At 40.8% G+C, this 20,546-nt stretch overlaps 1 protein-coding gene across 3 annotated transcripts in view; it reads right to left on the reverse strand.

Moving 5' to 3' along the window:
- LOC135521073 (kinesin light chain 1-like) overlaps positions 1-18,962 on the reverse strand; it is a 33,217-nt gene extending 14,255 nt beyond the window's left edge. Inside the window, exons 1-9 of one of the 3 annotated variants that reach the window (XM_064947010.1) lie at positions 18,393-18,962; positions 11,126-11,393; positions 9,868-10,098; positions 7,443-7,518; positions 6,846-7,074; positions 6,524-6,611; positions 5,831-5,932; positions 2,607-2,780; positions 1,913-2,012 (exon numbers count right to left, since the gene is read on the reverse strand). In XM_064947010.1, coding sequence (XP_064803082.1) covers positions 1,913-2,012; positions 2,607-2,780; positions 5,831-5,932; positions 6,524-6,611; positions 6,846-7,074; positions 7,443-7,518; positions 9,868-10,098; positions 11,126-11,374 — 1,249 coding nt within the window. In that variant the 5' untranslated portion in view covers positions 11,375-11,393; positions 18,393-18,962. The other 2 variants (XM_064947019.1, XM_064947028.1) reach the window with 2 other exon arrangements.
- Positions 18,963-20,546: the final 1,584 nt, after the last annotated feature.

Genomic DNA, 20,546 nt, shown 5'->3' on the forward strand with positions numbered 1-20,546 from the left:
AAACGTGGTTCCTTTCTTTCGTGAGACAAGATCCTATCGCAACCTTTCAATCTCAGTAATGGTTTGAGATTTTTTAAACTCTGTTTCAACCTGAGTTCTGATAATCCCACAAATTCATCCCTACCCCCTCACATAATCAATTCAGACCTATTTGTTAATTAATCGTGTACTGTATATTGGCATAGTAAGAAAGTCAAGAGAGACATGGTCACAATTATGTCTCAAATTTATTGAGAATATGGAAAAGGAAATGTGAAAATAAAGTCAACCCATCATTTCACATGTTAAATCTTGAGAGAACTTTGATGAAAGCATTTCATTTAATTATGGATCAAAAATAAAATGAAGCATATTTAATGACAAAAAAAAATTAAGTTATAAAATCATTCAAAATAAAATCTAAAAGAATATTGTCAATGTCAAAAACAGTCCATACAAACTCAACATAACATGAAAGACAACGGAAGCACAGTAAAGAAAATTACATGAGAAATGAAAAGGATGTGGAAGCTTACTTGAAATATGGCATGTTAAGCCTGAATGACACTGATCATAATAAAGATATCAGGCTTATCAAAACAAATAGTTTGACAGTGTATAATAACCAACCTTTGTTTTCTTTACAGTGACATCAGAAGTATTATGCTCGTAGTTAGAAGAAAAGTTTGGCTGTAGTAAGTGGTCATGTATGTGATTCTATAACAGTGTTACGAAGGCATTGTGTCAAGACTACTTCAAGAAGGGAATTCCAAAGAAAGTTGGTGAAGTAAGAGACGTCATGACAGATGAACCCAAAAATACAATGAAACGTGTCACTATTATAAAAATCATGAAAAATATATAACAAAAGGATGGAATTTTACACAACACAAAAACAAGCAACACAAAACAAACAAAAACAGAGACTTAAATATCTTTGTTCACATTCTTTATATCGCAACTGGTAGGCAATATAATAAGCACCACCTATGTAAACCAAGTTGGATTTAGTTTTAGTTTCAGAAATGTGCATATTTCACTCTGGGAACAACCCCCCATCAATGTTCCACTCACCTTCATTGTTGTGTATCATATGCACATGCCCAGTGATTATCCTACAATGTGACATGGCATTTAGAGTGAAAGGTCAAGAAAACCTTTAATGGCACTTTGATCATCCATAACACCTCAAATGAAAAAGATGTTTCTGATGCTCAATTGAATTAACTAGCAAATGCTAGAAAATAGGAAAAATGTTCAAGTTCCCAATACATTCAATATGGGAAGCAGTCCATTATTTTTCTTTCAATTTAGGAATTTAACAAAACCTGTTAGTTAGCCAGCTAGCCCTTCAAATATTCTAAATCTTTACATCTAAAAATATAAAAAAAATCTACTTTTATTTCAAATACTCTATACTCCTCGTAACCAGTTGTTTTCTTTATGATCTAGATTTTGAAGTATTTATTGAACAGCTCTTAAATCAGTCTGCTCTAGCCTGCACTATTCTGTAAGTGGTTGAACCCTACACTTCAAGTCAAATGTTGACTATGTTCTCATTAGCAATGAACCCTTACACTTCAAGTCGACTTGTCAACTACGTTGTCATTAACTGGGCGTCATAACTCATCCTGATAATTGATGGCAAAATTTGACAAATCAGTTAGCTAGTTTGCCAGTACAAAATGCTATGTGTGAAATAACATGTTCTACAATGTCAGATCCACATACTTAATGTATGTCTGTGGTCAGTACAGTCCAGCACTCGATTGTTCATTCTAGAAACGTAAGACTTTGAATTCATGTAAAAGAAACACTAGAACCTACTGTATCTTTGAGTAGACGAAGAACAGATTGCAAATAAGGAGGCAAAGTGACTACTACCCCCAAGTGTTTGTTGTGGCCCTTTCGAGTTTTGGACTAGTTTGCTCACCATCCACGGATCCAAATTCCTTCTCGTGAGCTTGGGTGAGAATCTCTTTGTAAAGGATTTCCGCCTCCTTGTACTTCCCCTGCTTCAAGTAACACGAAGCCTGGGAGACGAGAGGAAAAGGCTCAGAGAGTTCAGACATTTCACCTTTGAATTAAAAGTATGCACAATGCAAATCACTGAACCAGGTTCCATCTACACAAAGCAACCACCATCACAGTTAATGATATTTAAAAGGAAACAAAGTTCATTCCCTGCACCATCTTGTTTAGTTTACCACCAATATAAATACAAGCATAACAGGATCAAAGAGCTACGGCAAGGATGAGCAACTTTGGTTCTCATAGGACAGGGTTGTCAAACTCAATCCACGGCAGGCCTAGTGTCGTTCTAAAATATTTTTATTAAGCCCTAGACAAGTAGGTGTGGGGAGTTAGTTCATCAATCAAGTGCAAGGGAGGAGCGAAATCCCCCAGGCACATGGCCCCTCTGTGGAATGAGTTTGACACCGGTGTCGTAGGGCCTTAGTGTCTACAGGTTTTTGTTCTTAATTTGAAACCGCCGTCTGATTTAGACCTGATAAATCAGGTGTCTGCACTTCTGTGCCATTAGTGTCAGATGAAAGAGACAGCAGACAGTTGTTCACCCACGAGCAGCAAGTCAAGAACGGCAGTCAAAAGCCAGGCAGCCCCCTCACCAGGTTGTTCTTGGTCTTGGCCACGTTGGGGTCGTCAGGGCCCAGCCTGCGCTCGTAGATCTCCAGGGCACGGCAGTAGTAGTACTCCACCTCTTCATACTTGCCCTGGTTCTGACACAGCAGGGCCAGGTTGTTCAGCTGCTTGGCCACATCAGGATGGTCCTTGCCCAGCACCTATATGGGAGGGGAGAAGACAGAAGCATCAAAGACGAGTTGAGTTGCAGCCAAATAATCAAAGATGGCAACGCAACTCATTTTTTTAAGATGTACTGTATAAAGTCTCAGTCAAAAGTAGACACCTACTCATTCCAGGGTTTTTCTTTATTTTCCCTATTGCAGAATAATAGTGAAGACATCAAAACTATGAAATAACATATGGAATTACATAGTAACCCAAAAAGTGTTAAATCAAAATATATTTTAGTTTGTTCAAAGTAGCCACCCTTTGCCTTGATGACAGTTTTGCACACTCTTGGCATTCTCTCAACCAGCTTCATGAGGTTGTCACCTGGAATGCATTTCAATTAACAGGTGTGCCTTGTTAATTTGTGGAATTTCTTTCCTTCTTAATGCGTTTGAGCCAATCAGTTGTGTTGTGACAAGGTAGGGGTGGTACACAGAAGATAGCCCTAAGTCCATATTATGGCAAGAACAGCTCAAATAAGCAAAGAGAAACAACAGTCCATCATTACTTTAAGACACGTAGGTCTGTCAATGCCGGAAAATGTCAAGAACTTTGACAGTTTCTTCAAGCGCAGACGCAAAAACCATCCAATGCTATGATGAAAATGGCTCTCATGAGGACTGCCATAGGAAAGGAAGACCCATAGTTACCTCTGCTGCAGAGGATAAGTACATTAGTTAATTGTACCTCAGATTGCAGCCCAAATAAATGCTTCATAGAATTCAAGTAACAGACACATCAACGGTTTATATATATATATATATCTCATTGTCTTGTTGGAAGACAAATCTCCGTCCCAGTCTCAGGTCTTTTGCAGACTCCATCAGGTTTTCTTCCAGAATGGTCCTGTATTTGGCTCCATCCATCTTCCCATCAATTTTAACCATCTTCCCTGTCCCTGCTGAAGAAAAGCAGGCCTAAACCATGATGCTGCCACCACCATATTTGACAGTGGGGATGGTGTGTTCAGGTTGATGAGCTGTGTTGCTTTTACGCCAAACATAACGTTTTGCATTGTTGCCAAAAAGTTCAATTTTGGTTTCATCTGACCAGAGCACCTTCTTCCACATGTTTGGTGTGTCTCCCAGGTGGCTTGTGGCAAACTTTAAACTAAACTTTTTATGGATATCTTTAAGAAATGGCTTTCTTCTTGCCACTCTTCCATAAAGGCCAGATTTGTGCAATATACGACTGATTGTTGTCCTATGGGCAGAGTCTCCCACCTCAGCTGTAGATCTCTGCAGTTCATCCAGAGTGATCATGGGCCTCTTGGCTGCATCTCTGATCAGTCTTCTCCTTGTATGAGCTGAAAGTTTAGAGGGACGGCCAGGTCTTGGTAGATTTGCAGTGGTCTGATACTCCTTCCATTTCAATATTATCGCTTGCACAGTGCTCCTTGGGATGTTTAAAGCTTGTTTGAAATCTTTTTGTATCCAAATCCGGCTTTAAACTTCTTCACAACAGTATCTCGGACCTGCCTGGTGTGTTCCTTGTTCTTCATGATGCTCTCTGCGCTTTTAACGGACCTCTGAGACTATCACAGTGCAGGTGCATTTATACGGAGACTTGATTACACACAGGTGGATTGTATTTATCATCATTAGTCATTTAGGTCAACATTGGATCATTCAGAGATCCTCACTGAACTTCTGGAGAGAGTTTGCTGCACTGAAAGTAAAGGGGCTGAATAATTTTGCACGCCCAATTTTTCAGTGTTTGATTTGTTCAAATGTTTTGAAATATCCAATAAATGTCGTTCCACTTCATGATTGTGTCCCACTTGTTGTTGATTCTTCACAAAAAAATACAGTTTTATATCTTTATGTTTGAAGCCTGAAATGTGGCAAAAGGTCGCAAAGTTCAAGGGGGCCGATTACTTTCGCAAGGCACTGTATATTTCACTTTTATTTAACCAGGTAGGCAACTTCGACCAAGCCAAGATAAAGCAAAGCAGTGCAACAAAAACAGAGTTACACGTGGGATAGACAAAAGTAGAGTCAATAACACAATATAAAAATCTATATACAGTGTGTGCAAATGGCTTAAGGAGGTAAGGCAATAAATAGGCCATAGTAGCAAAGTAATTACAATTTAGCAAATTAAACACTCATGATAGATGCGTAGATGTGCAAGAAAATTTAACAAAAACAATATGGGGATGAGTTAGGTAGCTGGATGGGCTATTTACAGATGGGCTGTGTACAGCTGCAGCGATAGGTAAGCTGCTCAGAGAGCTGATGCTTAAAGCTAGTGAGGGAAATAGAAGTCTCCAACTTCAGAGATTTTTGCAATTCGTTCCAGTCATTGGCAGCATAGAACTGGAAGGAAAGGCAGCCAAATAGGTGTTGGCTTTGGGGATGACCAGCGAGATATACCTGCTGGAGCGTGCGCTACGGGTGGGTGTAGCTAAGGTGACCAGTGAGCTTAGATAAGGCGGAGCTTTAGCTAGCAAAGACTTATAGATGACTTGGAGCCAGTGGGTTTGGCGACGAATATGTAGCGAGGGCCAGCCGACGAGAGCATACAGGTCGAAGTGGTGGGTGGTATATGGGGCATTGGTGACAAAACAGATGGCACCGTGATAGACTACATCCCGTTTGTTGAGTAGAGTGTTGGAGGCTATTTTGTAAATTACATTGCCGAAGTCAAGGATCGGTAGGCTAGTCAGTTTCACAAGGGTATGTTTGGCAGCGTGAGTGAAGGAGGATTTGTTGCGAAATAGGAAGCCGATTCTATATTTAATTTTGGATTGGAGATGCTTAATGTGAGTCTGGAAGGAGAGTTCAGTCTAGCCAGACACCTAGGTATTTGTAGTTGTCCACATATTCTAAGTCAGAACCGTCCAGAGTAGTGATGCTAGTTTCACCACATAAGCACCACTTATGTAAAGTTAATTTTCAATTCCAGACTGCGACATTTGCAATTGTTGAGTATATTAATTAGTAATATTGCTAATTGAATGAAGCACAGTACAAATTAACTGACATTGTATCATTTTACCAAGTATGTCTGCACTGGATATGTACTGCACTAGACCCACCTTCTCTCTGATCTCCAGAGCCCTCTTGCAAAGGGGCTCAGCTTCCTTGTACTTCCCCCTCTTGCCATACAACACTGCCAGATTGTTCAGTGTCGCAGCCACCTGAGAAACAGAGAAGGATTAGTGAGCAGCTCTCATCGTGTTATGTAGCTGCTCTGTACCTGCAATGCGGTGAGTCAAACAAGGGAGCCTGTACAGTTTAAATGTTTCCAAAAGTACAACTACAAATGTGTCGTCTTATAAAACCTCTACATATTGACATGAATACAAAATTGACAATAGTTGTACAATTTGTGATAACGGACATTTCAACTTTGGGAGCATTTACATTACAGTGAGCGAGCACCTTTTGCATTCCTATTATATGCCCATGTACTATCCAGGAGCCTGTGATGTGGATGCGGACGAATGGATATTAACTAACTTCTCTCTGCCTAGATGCGTGCCCAAGTGCTGACAACCAGATTTGCCATTAGGAACATGCTAAACAGTACATTCCTGTAATGTATTCACGGCCAACATGCTTTAGGATTAGCCAGCCCTTGGAGCCGCTGACGGCAGTTTCAACCTGACCTTCTCCAACCCACGTCCTTACGAATCCTAATATAAAAATAAAAAAACATGCAGAAAAGTCCCCTTTTGTCTAGTGAAAAAAAAGAAGAAGAAATTGCTCCATCTGGTAGACTAACTCACCGCAGGGTGGTCTTTCCCAAGGGTTTTCTCCCGGATAGACAGTGCATCATTGAGCAGGTGAGCCGCCTCCTTGTATTTGTTCTGGTCCCTGAAAAAAAAGAAAAACACATAATAGTCTAAAAGAAAAAGACCCGGAATAAACTCGGTGCTGAAGGGAGAAGCAGTGTGTAGATAAGTGGCATAGGTGGTGAAAAAGTGTGGTTATATAGTTACAGTATAATGATAAAGGATAGCAGCACATACGTGTGATAACCTTTTTCCTGCTGGAGCCGTGTTAATATGGTGGCTCCATCAAAAAGACCAACGTAAAACGCACACACACCTGTAGACCAGGGCCAGGATGTTGAGCATGGTGGCCACGTCAGGGTGGTCGTGTCCGGATGTCTTCTCCAGGTCCTCCAGAGCCTGCTTGCAGAGGGGCACGGCCACCTCATAGCGGCCCTGGGAGGCGTACTGGATCACCAGGTTGTGGAGGGTCCTCAGGCGGGCTGGGATCTCATAGCCACCCTGCTGGGCTGCGGCCACCGCTGCACTGTTATGCTGGTGAGGCACTGAAGGAGAGATGCGGTTTGTTCACAGGTAGAAGTTTTGGGCAGTTGCTGCAGAGTTTTAAGTTCATATAATATGGATTTAAAATTCTCTCTTTTGTATACAATCCATAGAATACATAAATATTTGAAGATCAGTAAAATGCCAGTTCTGTGCTGATAAAATTATCAGATGAGGGTCGTCAGCTCAATATTAGAGCAACTCAAGTTCAAATATGGGACCTTAAATAAAAAATATTAAAAATACGACGCAACAGGTTGTTTGACATTATACACCAAAGCAATGAACATTCAACTAAAATAAATAATCTATTCTAATCCAATACAGGATGATGACACAGGATATAGTTGTAGGTAGACAGACCGCTTACTTCCTTGACTGTCCTCCTCATCATTGGGGAAGAGGTCGTCCAGTGTATCTTTAGGAGGCTCTCCATCTTTCTCCTCCTGGAAAAAAACTATTTAAGGAGTGGAATTCTAATTCTATACACAGTGACAAATAAATTTGCCAAGACCCACCCCACAGTCTCAAAACAGCTGGGCAGCACTTGTTTTTTTGGCATTTACATGCATTTTATTTTTATTTTTTAAACATTTTAGTAATAAATCAGACGCTCTTATCCAGAGCGAATTTACAGTTAGTGCATTCATCTTAATAAAATGTAGCTAGGTGGGACAGGTTCTGGTGTAGTTTTTTGTTTCAAATATTTTTTATTAAACACACACAAGAATGGTGTATAGGTATACAAGACAGGTATACAATTCTTATCTAAACATAAAAGAGCATTCAGGAACAACAAGACCCAGAGCCCTGGGTGCAAAACAAATAATACAAAACACGACATGTAGAAAGAAAGAGGGAAGATGAGAGTGTGTTAATAAGTACAAATTCACAGCGCTGACTCGTCCATGTAGGAGAGGAAAGGCTGCCAGATTTGATCAAATGTTGATAATTTATTCTTTCTAAGTGTACAGTGTTTGCCAATACACTGAGCCATAATTTGAGCCATAATTTCCCTCCTTTTCCAAAACAACAGGATGAGTTTTTTTGCCGAAATGAGACCGTACGAGATTAGTTGTTTTTGGGGGTTGGTTAATCCGTTTAGGGACTCAGATACTCCCAGGATTATCAGAAGCGGGTCTGGATCTATTGAAGTCTCCAAAACTTCAGAGAGGATCCCAAAAATTCCACACCAATAACCATGCAAGCTAGAACATAGGGCAAAGCAGTGGAGTAGTGTACCCTGCGCAGCCTGACATTTATCACATGTAGGGAATGTATCAGGAAATATCCTATGCAGTTTAGTTTTGGAATAGTGTAATCTGTGTAATACATTGAATTGTATGAGACGATGTCTGGAATTAATGGAGCATGTGTGGGTATACTCCAAGCTCTCTTCCCAGTCTGCCACAGAAATGTCAGTCCCTAGTTCTTCCTCCCATTTTGCCTTGATGGCATCTGTAGAAGGTGTGCTAACAGATTGAAAAGCATCATATAGACGCGATATCAGTTTATCTGAGGTGGGGCATAATTTTATGCATCCGTCAAACAGGCAGCCCCTTTTGACTAGAAATTAAAGTTATATTGTGCGTTTTAATTCGATGGAAACTTCTTGTGGCCATCTGGGATTTAGAGTCAATGTTTGACAGACAGCATGTGAAAATCCATGCCGCAGGGTGCTCAAGGAGACTCATGTACCTCATCACGGTTCCCTTCAGGCTGAACTAGAAATACCTCACCCCATCTTCCACATTCATACCCCTCGTCTTTACATTCTCAAACATGTACTACAATTATAAATATTCAACAGCTGACATCATTTGAACAGTTCTAAATTCCAGAGGACTACATTTGGTACATATTAACGAGCTCTCGTCAAAATGTGTAAATGTTAATGACTAAATTAATTGCCGTAGCAGCCAAACGATAGAGGACTTCTGCCCACCATAAACTTTAATCAGTTCATAATGGTTGGTGCGTCATTGTAAATTAGAATTTGTTCTTAACTGACTTGCCTAGTTAAATATAGGGCAAATAAAAATGTAATTAAATGAGACCAATTCATTCACCTTGGCAGCATGCATTGCTCAGAGGGAAGAATAAAGAAGGTTACAAGAGGAGTGAAATGGCTCTTTTATGACAGAATATGGAGCTTGTCAGTCAGGCCTGGGCAACTCCAGTCCTCGGGGGACTGATGTGTCACACTTTTGCCCCAGCTAACACACCAGACTCCAATAATCAACTAATCATGACCTTCAGATAAAAATGAAATTAGTTTAAAATCAGGTGTGTTTGCGAGGGATGGGGGTTAAAGTGTGACACCAATCAGGCCTTCGAGGGCTGGAATTGCCCAGGTGTTAACTAGGCTTTACAAAAAAGGTGCTCTCAGCTTTCATTTCATCTTGTAGGGAGAAATCCCTAGCCATCAATCCACTCTAAAAAGTATCTTGCACATTAATGGAGAGATCAAAATCCTGGTTGAGAATAGAGAATGTAGACTATAGGACAAAAAAAAAAGGTAAAGTATTATCGATAGGTCAGCTGCAACCCGCCAGAAGGGGTTTCATCAGCGGAGGCAAATGTAATGCCTGATTACTTGCATGATGATTACAGCTCTCGAGCTGGTTCAATTGTTTATGATCAGGGAGTGTGTGTGTGTGTGTATACATTACCTCAGAGAAGGAAATGTTTTCATCATCATAATTCTTGAACAGATTCGCGAGCAGTGTGTTTGTGCTTGTGTGGCAGCAATTGTGTTGTGCATTTAAGTATGGGTGTATGAGTGCATAACTCACAGTAGGGGACACATCCTCGTCGTACTTCTTGAGCTGGTTCATGAACTCCAGATGCTTCTTCTCCTCCTCCAGCTGGGCCACACTCTGCTCGCTCTTCTGCAGCTTTTGCTGGGTGCCCGCCAGCTCGTCTCGCAGCCACTGGTTCTCTTGGCACAGCCGACGTACCTGGGCACGCAGCTTCTGCTTCTCCGACTCTACAGCGTTCAGGTGGGCAGACAGGGCCATCATCACCTGACAGAGAAAGGTGCATACATGCAGAAGGATCAATTAATTATGCATCATTGTATGCGATTCAGCCCTAGGACCATGCCTCAGGACGACCTGGCCCGTAGACTCCTGGCTGTACCGGTCCCCAGTCCACATGGTCGTGCTGCTGCTCCAGTTTCTACTGTTCTGCCTGCGGCAATGGAACCCTGACCTGTTCACAAGTTGTACTACCTTGTCCCAGACCTCCTCTCTTTCGCTCTCTCCAGAACCTGCCCTCTCAACCTCAGAATGCTTGGCTATAAAAAGCCAACTGCATTTACTCCTGAGGTTGCCCCTCTCTACAACCCCTGATTATTATTTGACCCTGCTGGTCATCTATGAACATTTGAACATCTTGAAGAACGATCTGGCCTTAATGGCCATGTACTATCAATTGCCACCCGGCACAGCCAGAAGAGGACTGGCCACCCCTCAGAGCCTAGTTCCTCTAGGTTTCTTCTTAGGTTCCTGGCTTTTGAGGGAGTTTTTCTAGCCACCGTACTTCTACATCTGCATTGCTTGTTCTTTGGGATGTTAGGCTGGGTTTCTAAATAAGCACTTTGTGACATCTTTAATTACATTTGATTGATTGAAATATGATTGATAGATAAAGGTAACAATTTGTGGCAGCTGTGGATTCCTGTGGCCAGAGACAGGCAGGCTTACACATAAGCCAGAGAAAGACTAGTCAACTTCAAAACATGAAACTGACGCATGCAACATTAACTGGAATTAATATTGCATGCGTCAGTTTCATGTTTGGGAAAAGTTCTTATTTACAATGACGGCCTACCAAACAGCAAAAGGCTTCCCACGGGGATGGGGATTACACATTTTCTAAATAATAATATAGGACAATACACACATCATGACAAAAGACACCACAACAATACATAAAGAGACCTAAGACAACTCATGGGGATCCACCCCAAGAACAGATTGATTAACATTACCCAAGACTCTCCCGTATGGCTTACTCTCTCCATATCACCCAGAGATCGTCAACCCTTACCTGCGCCTCGCCCAGCCCCAGCTCGATCATCTCCACTGACTTGCGCAGCAGGCTGGACTTCTCGTGCACCAGGTTGGCCTCTTCGTCCTTCTTCAGGCAGCGGATGGTCTCCAGCAGGCTGTGCAGGATGGAGTTGTGCTCGCTCTTCAGCGCCTCCAGGCCCTGGATCACCAGCTTGGTGCTAGAGATGATCTCCTCCTGGGACAGCTTCTCCAGACGGTCCTCCCTGGGGTACACCATTATGGACATTGCCTGGTGGACTTAGAGGCTGGTGGGGGGAGAGAAGTGGAAGAAAAGGAAGGTGGAGGTTAGGTCACTCTTGGGGCAGAGGTTCCTTTTAATGCAATGACCTCACTTTTGGGGATTTTCTTTGGACCCATCAGAATAAAACAATAGCAGTTCTATTCACGAGATTACAACATTGAGACTTCCACTGTCATTATCAGCAGAAGAAAAGGTTGCTCCGTTTACAATCCATGCTACGTCTTTAATTAAACTGGATAGAGATGTACGAGAAAATGGAAGCCTTGGGATAGAAACAAAAATGACAGGGTAGGAGTCCAATCTAGCCCACACTCTCTACACTCCCTGCAAATCGACAAAGCCAGAGTAAATAAAACACTTGGCTCCCTCTTCCTTCACAAGACAGTCACATGATTAGGCTTGGCGTGGGCATAGCTGCAGACAATTAGGCTAACCCCCCCCCGAGTATTTAGCCCTGAGTTCACCATCAAAGCGCTTGCAGATAAATAGGAGTAAACTGTTGTATCTGACTTAATGTGCATTTCCACTGTGGAATAACTCTGCTCTAGTCACTCGTATTGGTATTCTTATTCCAAAACATAAAACAGGCAGATAATCTCTAACTCTGTGGTGATTTTGGCATTTAAATATCCCATTAAAAAAGGTCTGTTTAGGGCCATGGAAACAGACCGACAGAAATAGAACACCAAGAGCCAATCATAAAATGAGAACTAGTCCTGCAACTGTGCCTACGTATAATTTCACCTGGATGCGGTGTGCACACACACGCAGCTTGACAGAGTGGTACAGTACGCTACTAGCTTGTATGACATTCCTTTCATATTGAAAACACACATGGCATTGAGCCCCAATCCATGCTTTTCAGCAAGCCTTCTAAAAATAGGTTGACTATAGTGCCAAAACCTATAGATTCAGAAGAATACAGAATTGCTTTTATGGGATTCGGCTGAATGTAATCTGGAAACAAACAAAGGATATCTAAACTCTAGATGTGCTGTAGACTACACTGAACACAGGGTAAACAACTAGTGCAAATGGTAGCACATAGGCAGTCACCAAAGTTGATTATCGGCATGATGGATTACAGAGGTCTAATTTCAAAGAGTAATGGCGCTTTTACAGGAGCATGAGTCATATTTCATGAAAGTGGCTACGAAGCCACTATTAGACTTCTCAAAGGACATCTGTAGGGAATTCCAAGTCAGATTAACCTTTTGGCACAGTACCATAACTCAGTTAATCCATACGTTCAAAAGGTAATGAGATCTGGAATCAAAAACACTAGAGATTTACTTTCATGGTAAAGCAAAGTAGTATAGTACAGCAATAATGCCACACGTGAGTATAGAGCAGTGATCGTCTTCACAGGGCCAAGTACTGTTAAGCTACAGTTGGTTAAAATTTAGGCTAGTAGATAGTCATTTTTTCTAATTATTCATCACAGTATGTTAGTTAGCTGTGTGCAAAAAGGAAGCTTGAAATGAGCGCTCTTAATTATTTACACAATGTCCCAAGGAGCACACTCAGAAGAAGCAGAAAAAGGCACAAAGCAGAAAAAAACTGTGTTAGCTCACATGAATAAGGGATATTGGGTTCCCTCAACAGAAAACACTAGCCAGGGTTGTAGTCAATTTCAGTCAGTCAATTTAGGGAAATTTAATTTAGGATATTTAATTGAAATTCAACAAATTAATGAACAATTGCTCATAATTCTTCCTTAATTGACATGGTATTGACCCCAATCCCAGTTACTAGCAAATATGACGATGGGCTCATCAACTGATTTAAAATGGTGACCAGGGCACACTACCATTTAAAGGAGAAGAAAGCTTGAAATATTAAATAGCCCTCATTCTTGCTTCCTCTGTACAATAGACCACCACGAGTGACATAAAAATGTCATGAGAACAGTGTGGGTAATAAAGACGCTGCCTCCATCTCCACACCCCGTCTCTTTGGTAGCATAAAGCCATTCCTCTCCAATCCCATCACATCCAGATGGAATTATAGGGCCCATTGGCGAGCTATATTTTTGGTGTTAATGGCTATGGGACTGCTTTATCTTCTCCTGCCTCTGGTCTCTGCTGGTTACTAGTGGATAGGAGAGATTGCAGACTGATGTTTCTGATTTAGGGACACGTGGGAAGGCGGCACAGGTGGTTTTGGTTGGGGAGATGAGGGACAGCTGGAAACCTACTAGGGATGTTAAGAAGAAAATAATACAACTTCAAAATAGCCAAAATAGCTTGGTATACACTGTCATCATAAAATCAAGAAAGCCTTCTTTGCAAAGTGCTGAAATATTGTTGTAGCCTATTGTTTACATTTTGATATTCCATAAACATGAGGATAGCGAAACAGGAAGATACTGCTGTTTATACTGATGGTGGATCAGCTAAGCAACCATCTTTTGAAGAACCTGACTGTGCTCTTCAATTATTCTACTGATGATGTACAGTACTGACATTTGCAAGTACACATTTTACAGAAAGTAACTTTAAGATTGACAGCCTTACTTGAGTCTTGAACAAATGCATCTGCACCCTTCGAATCTATCCATTAACTCATTCAACAATCAATAGCATAGCCTCTCACAAGTTGACTGCAAGGATCAAGATATAGAAGACTGTGCAAAGCACACATTCAATAACATAAGCTACCTAACAGTGGTGTTTGCTAAAATTACCACATGCTTACAGGCCTAGGTCACACATGCATGCCATTAAGTCTTGCTCTGGACATCATAGGCTTGGCTCAGCATTTCGTGTCTGGTTCCTCTCAGGGTTTCTTCCTGTGTTAATTCGTAAGACTACACTTTCCCATAACGTTTCTGCCCAACTGTGGCAGAATGGTTGATTTACTGCATGTGAACATTGGTAGGCCTATTTGTACACAATATAAAATGACAATAATGCATTGATGCTCACAGAACTCTTCTTGCTCAGATACACTGAAGCCCTTTAGACTATAACGGACACATGCGTGGACTTGAGATCCACGCATATAACTTCAAATTTCTCAGAACTTTATTTTCAAAACCAACACAAGTCCAATTTACACATACATATTTAAAAGTTATATGGAGATCTAAGGCCCTATCCTATCAAACCCAGTAAGTCAAAAAAATGTACTTCTGGTGTTTTCCAGGACAAAACAAATGTTAGAGATTGAATATAAAGCCGCTTTTGTCTCCTTGATGTGAAGCAACAAGGCTAAAGATGTTTTTAAAAGCCGGTTTATTAAAGTAGCTGGTCTGATATAATGGCTCTTGAAGCTGACATTTTCCAACCAGTCTGACAATGGCGAATCATAGCAATGAATCATTAATGCTGGTTCAAATGCCACGCTGCCCCTTTCACAGTGAGGCAGAAGGGAAAGAGGGATACCTACCTAGTCAGAGGTACCTAGTCAACTGAAATGTCTTCTGCATTTAACCCAACCCCTCTGAATTAGAGGTGCGGGGGATGCCTTAATTTTTTTTAAATCAAATCGGCACTCGGGGAACAGAGGGCCTTGCTCAGGGGCAGAATGACAGCTTTTTACCTTGTCAGCTTGGGGATTCGATCCAGCAACCTTTCATTTGCTGGCCCAATGCACCTACCTGCCAGAGCGAGGCAAAAGGAGCGAATAACTTGCACAAGTAGAGATCTGAGATAATTGTCTCTCTTGAGTCTATTGGCTGTCTTCTTATTACTCATATCCATTACTAGAATATCAATAGAAATCCCAACCTGTCTGGTTTGAGAGCAGTAATCAGATAGTGGTATTAATAGGATACGTTATGAAAAAACAAGCTTGAAATTTGCAACACTTTTCTCTCTGTACAATTAACAAGATAGCTACATGAGGAAATAGGCATAAGAACTCCAAATCAATATGGCCCTGAACATGTATTGATTCAAAATGATGCCTAAATTCAGTCCTGAAGAACATGATTCCCTATTTGTGCAAGGCTAGTACCTTTTCTTATACATATAGGCTATTGCAGTAAATGGAGGAGGTTTTATGATTTTACAGCATTTCTCTCCAATTCATTCATTTCATCCTTCCTCTAATACAGGGGTGGGCAACTCCAGTCCTCGAAGGCCTGATTGGTGTCACACTTTTTCGCCATCCCAAGCAAACACAGCTGATTAATCAAATTGTATTCTAAACTGACGATCACGATTAGGTGATTATTGGAATCAGGTGTGTTAGCTGGGGCAAAACTGTGACACCAATCAGGCCCTCGAGGACTGGAATTGCCCACCCACACTCCAATAGGTCAGACACACGATAAATCTGACTGACGATAGGTACTTAGCACAGTAGGAGGCCGTTCCTTCTCTTGCTTGACCTGGTACTGTCGAACCAGCCGTTTCTATTTGTAGAATCGCAATGCTCTGCAGTGGCTGACTGAGCCAATCAGAGAGCATGAACCTCCACGTGAAGGAGCGTGACAGAGTGACAAGAAAAAAACAACAGTCTATACATCTAACGCAGGAATTTTGTGCTTGAGGGATTTTTTGTTGTTGTTAGGTTTGATATGCACTAGCTCATTAGCTTAAACTGAAAAAGGCAGTCACACACTTCACATGAAACTAATGGGGTGGTAAGTGCAGCACAACGTACACAACCCATTTATTTATTACCAAGCGAGCTATCTAGCAAGATGAGGAAATAATAAAATTCACTATCCATTATCCCATACTGCCAGTGCCAGTTCACTTGCTAGCTTAATGGTTAGTATTACCACTTGCCAGTAGTACAGCAAAGCTAGCTTCTCCACTGAATCTCGGAGGCTTACAGGCAGCGGCTCCATTCAAAAACAAATCCATTGTGATTTAATTATAAATGTTGCGAGCTACGCTAGTTAAGGCCATCTGGCTAGTATCAAGGGATTACTACCAATACTAGCTAGCTAACATTAGCAATCTACAGCAAGCACAAACCAAAAACTACTGCCACCTTGTGGTCTGGAGTATTTACGTTGACAAGAGACAATGAAAAGTATTTCCCCTGAGTGTTGCGTACTCAACTGCAGATAAAAGCACAACCTTATTCATGTTTCAATTCCCTGCACTGGTAAACTTGTTATGAGACATGGGTAATGATAGGAAATAATAGTAAAATGGAGATGTTCTCTTCAAAGTCTTCAAAGTGTAGTAGCTATTAAATGTTTCAGATAGTCGGTTTCGTAGGCCTCTTTGTATGTACAGTTGTCTGACAAAGGGGGCAAGGGCCCAACATGATTTCAAAAGTCATAGTCCAAGAGTGCACATTTTACAGCATCACGAGGTCAATTAGAGGCCTGTTACTGTTTGTGTCAGCCTGCTTCAAGGTTTCAACACAAGAGCGAGCATACATTTATTTAACAGAGCACGCTGAGAGTAATCTTCACTGCAAACTACTATGAAAATATTTACAGAGGAACAAGATTTCATACAGTACTGTATGTCTTCTGGGTGTGTGCATTCGAGCACCTGTCTGGTAAAACTGTAACTAGTGGACCAATTTCTTCCTTTTATCTCTTCCTTTTATCTTTCAGATCCAGTGACATATTTGACTGCTGTTATGAGCTGTCTGCAGTCCAAAGGTCACTATTTCTTCACTGGCCTTGATTTAACTTCTCCACTCCAGTAAATAAAAGGCAAAGTGGAATGGACCAGCACCAGCAACATTGTAAAAGCACTACTTTCCTATTGAGATGCATTAACCCGGCAGGTTTGTGATGAGGACATGCAAGAGATCGGTCATTCATTCATTGCAATGATCATTGATCTCCTGAAGGAACTATCCCTTTTCCTTTCTGTGTCCCCAAAATGTGTGGATATACTGGTAAAGTTGCCAGGTTATTAGCCAATGAGGTAACATGACTGAAGTGTAAACAAATGGTTATCGACGTTGACGAGCGAGTAGTTTTAGAACAGCCCACGACATGGTTTATTAATGTAAAATGTGGTCCCGTCGATATACTGTAAGACCTAGTTGGGCTATAAGTTTTCACTGCAGTAATGGTGAAACCATGACAAACGAATCTGCACTCCCTTGTTTCTTTAGGGCACATGGAAACAATGGTACAGCAAAACATTATCATTACAATAATTATCTGGGAGGTCCCATGAGAAGGGTGTAATTGCGGCCCCCTTCATATTGCTATTGGTCCACTTTTACGCTAGGACTCCAGTACACAGACGCGATGCAGGGACGCTCCAGTACAATAGGTGGCAGTAACTTGAATGCCTATCACCAATAAACACCAAAGAAGAAGAGGCGGGGGTGACAATGTTGGCTAGTTAGCTAGGACACCGGTATATGCAGAAACGGAGATTCCAACAAGTAGGTGTAGACATCACCATAGACAACTTTGGGCCATTTGGTAGGATTGTATCCCCAGCTATGGGTAAATAAACAGTGACTTAAGAATACTGCAACAGCTTTACTGTTAGTCTTAGCATGTCAGCTAACAAATTAGTGGCAGAATAAGTATCATGCAAATCATGTTGTGAAAGCCAAGTATATTAATAACGACGCGGCTGCTGAAAACCTTTATTGAAACGACAAGTATCAGCAGTGCGCTTAGGATGCCGCCAAACTGTAGTGAATTATTAAATGGGAAGAACAAGGAGTACCCTACGGCTATATCCTACTCGGGGGCGTGGTCAAGTCAAACCACGCCTCGCCGTGTATCGAGACAATAGCATGAAGATAGCGGGGGCGTTCGTGCATCAATCAATGGGATGCACCCCTGCCCAGTCATGTGAGGGCCTAAAGAATTTATTTCAATTGACTAATTTCCTTATATGAACTGTAACTCAGTGAAATGGTGCGTTTATTTTTTCCAGTATAAAGAAAATAGGCCATTACAAGGACTGTTATTATAGGCTAAGTTACTTACTGTCTGTAGCTGTGTAGTCAATAGGGAAAATCGATCACACTGCCTCTGTGTTCTTTCTTATGCAAAGTGTTGAATTCTGTGAGCCAAAACAAAAACAGATGCTCCCATATGCATGTGGTTACATACCTAAATTGGTTAATTCCTCGTAGGACAGCCAGGAATTATAGGAGCCTTCTCGGTGTACATACACACAGCTGAGCCAGCAAGAAACCTATCCTAACAGAATTCGCAGATGAGCGCGGCGATATGGTTTGGGATAAATGCGTTGAATTTTTCACAAGAACGACGCCATTTCATTGCTGACAAACAAACCCATCTGACGATACCATTTATCATTAGTTAGAATGTGTTGCCGACGGAGCATATTTTCTTCAACCACTAAGTGAGCTCGTTTTAAATCCAAAATGTCTTCCTTGGTTATTGATCTCCCAGCATCCACAGCGAAAGTTTTGAACGACGTCGTCATGTATTGGATTTTTTCGGGCGTGGCTGCACAGAGGCTGTGTGTGTCTGGCACTGACTGACCGTACGAATAACAAATCCAAATGCATAATTTCCAAAGATACATCATTGATATAGATAAATAAATAATTTATTTTATACATTTGAATGTACACTTGCCTTCAAGTAGTCTACATCGCAAATACATACTGTGTCGATTTGATTAATAACCTAGTTGTAAGTAAAAAAATAAAATGAATATGGTAAAAAAAATATTTAAAAAAGCTTCAGTATTTCACAACTTAATGTTCGATGGTTGCTCACCCTGAAAGTAGTCTATGGGAGAAACTGTAATCCATGGTTCGGTTCTCTTTGAACATCCACTAAAATCTTTAGCTAACATCAGCCATGACTAGCTAAAAATAAAAGGACCAAGCAGAGGCCCTCAAGAATAGATCAGTAGTTTCTAGTAAATCATTGCTCAGTTGTGCACCAGGGCCTCCCACTCTTTCTATTCTGGTTAGAGACAGTTTCCCTGTCCTGTGAAGGAAGTAATACACAGCATTGTATGAGATCTTGAGCTTCTTTGCAAGCCTTCATTTCTCAGAACAAGAATAGACTGACAAGTTTCAGAAGAAAGTTATTTGTTTCTGGCCATTTTGAGCCTGTACTCGAACCCACAAATGCTGACGCTCCAGATACTCAACTAGACTAAAGGCCAGTTTTATAGCTTCTTTAATAAGGACAACAGTTTTCAGCTGTGCTAACATAATTGCAAAAGGGTTTTCTAATAATCAATTAGCCTTTTAAAATGCTAAACTTTGATTAGCTAACGCAACGTGTCATTGGAACACAGGAGTGATGGTTGCTGATAATGGGCCTCTGTATGCCTATGTAGCTATTCCATCAGTCGTTTCCAGCTACAATAGTAATTTCCAGCTACAATAGTCATTTAACAATGTCTACACTGTATTTCTGATCAATTTGATGGTATTTTAATGGTCAAAAACAAGGACATTTCTAAGTGACATCTAACATTTGAATGGTAGTGTATATGCAAAAACACAGGTAATGAAACAAACAATGCTGAAAATCTACCTGCAATACATGCTGTCAAATATGATAATGATGAATGTGGTTAAGTGGTTTTTAGCAAACATTCATATTTATTTTACTCAACAAGCTTGTTCAAATTCAACTCACTTCGAGCAGTTTGTTTAGTAAACACACTTGAACAGATTAGCTTAAATTCTTGTCTTTTTGCCCTCAACTCACAGAATAATTTTGATTAAGCCATTGGTTAAACAGGACAGGAAGCAGCAGTTGGGTTAATGTCTTTCTTATGGATACATTAAAACATTTCTTAGATCTGTATAGTAACCCAAGCTTATAGTTAATTGTTTTTCTTAGATAATATGATTTCCAAAAGAATAGTTAAACAAATATTAAATCAACACTTAAGGATTGTTCCATCACTTTCATGAATGAAAAAATTGCCAGCTGTGGAGTTTATTCTTTGTAGTGTACCAGCATGATATGGGACTTTGTTTGATTTAAAACCATTTGTGTTCATCTTGGAAAATTGCTCGTATCTACAAAACATTTGAACCTTACAGTGTATATATATATATATATATACAGTGCCTTGCGAAAGTATTCGGCCCCCTTGAACTTTGCGACCTTTTGCCACATTTCAGGCTTCAAACAAAGATATAAAACTATTTTTTTGTGAAGAATCAACAACAAGTGGGACACAATCAAGAAGTGGAACGACATTTATTGGATGTTTCAAACGTTTTTAACAAATCAAAAACTGAAAAATTGGGCGTGCAAAATTAT

The sequence above is a fragment of the Oncorhynchus masou genome, chromosome 4 (genome assembly GCF_036934945.1).
Source record: "Oncorhynchus masou masou isolate Uvic2021 chromosome 4, UVic_Omas_1.1, whole genome shotgun sequence".
Classification (NCBI taxonomy): Eukaryota; Metazoa; Chordata; class Actinopteri; order Salmoniformes; family Salmonidae; genus Oncorhynchus; species Oncorhynchus masou.